We start from the raw sequence: 275 nt of genomic DNA, 5'->3' as shown, positions 1-275 counted from the left end.
GCTCCAAAATGAACGGAAACCCCACCTTAAAACGCACAAAACTTCACCCAAACGACATGAAACCCAAAGCAAATACTCACATTCATGATTCCGATTTCAGATCCTTTGTAGTTCGTGATTTCGAGTTGTTCGTTGAGCTCGATGTTGTGGGCAAGAGGCTGGAGGATCACTTGGGCAGTTCCTATGCGAATCTCTGTGTCCAAAGACTCCTGGAAGGGGTCCTCTTCCTGTGGGGAAAATGGGGGGGGAGGGTGTTAATGAGAGCCTTTTTAGAG

At 47.6% G+C, this 275-nt stretch overlaps 1 protein-coding gene across 1 annotated transcript in view; it reads right to left on the bottom strand.

Moving 5' to 3' along the window:
* Positions 1-275, bottom strand: part of LOC119589303 (kinesin-like protein KIF28P) — a 24,501-nt gene that overhangs the window by 8,192 nt on the left and 16,034 nt on the right. Inside the window, 1 exon segment of the mRNA XM_037937926.1 lies at positions 81-227. Coding sequence (XP_037793854.1) covers positions 81-227 — 147 coding nt within the window.

The sequence above is a fragment of the Penaeus monodon genome, chromosome 25 (genome assembly GCF_015228065.2).
Source record: "Penaeus monodon isolate SGIC_2016 chromosome 25, NSTDA_Pmon_1, whole genome shotgun sequence".
Classification (NCBI taxonomy): Eukaryota; Metazoa; Arthropoda; class Malacostraca; order Decapoda; family Penaeidae; genus Penaeus; species Penaeus monodon.
This window is presented reverse-complemented; position numbering and strand designations above follow the sequence as displayed.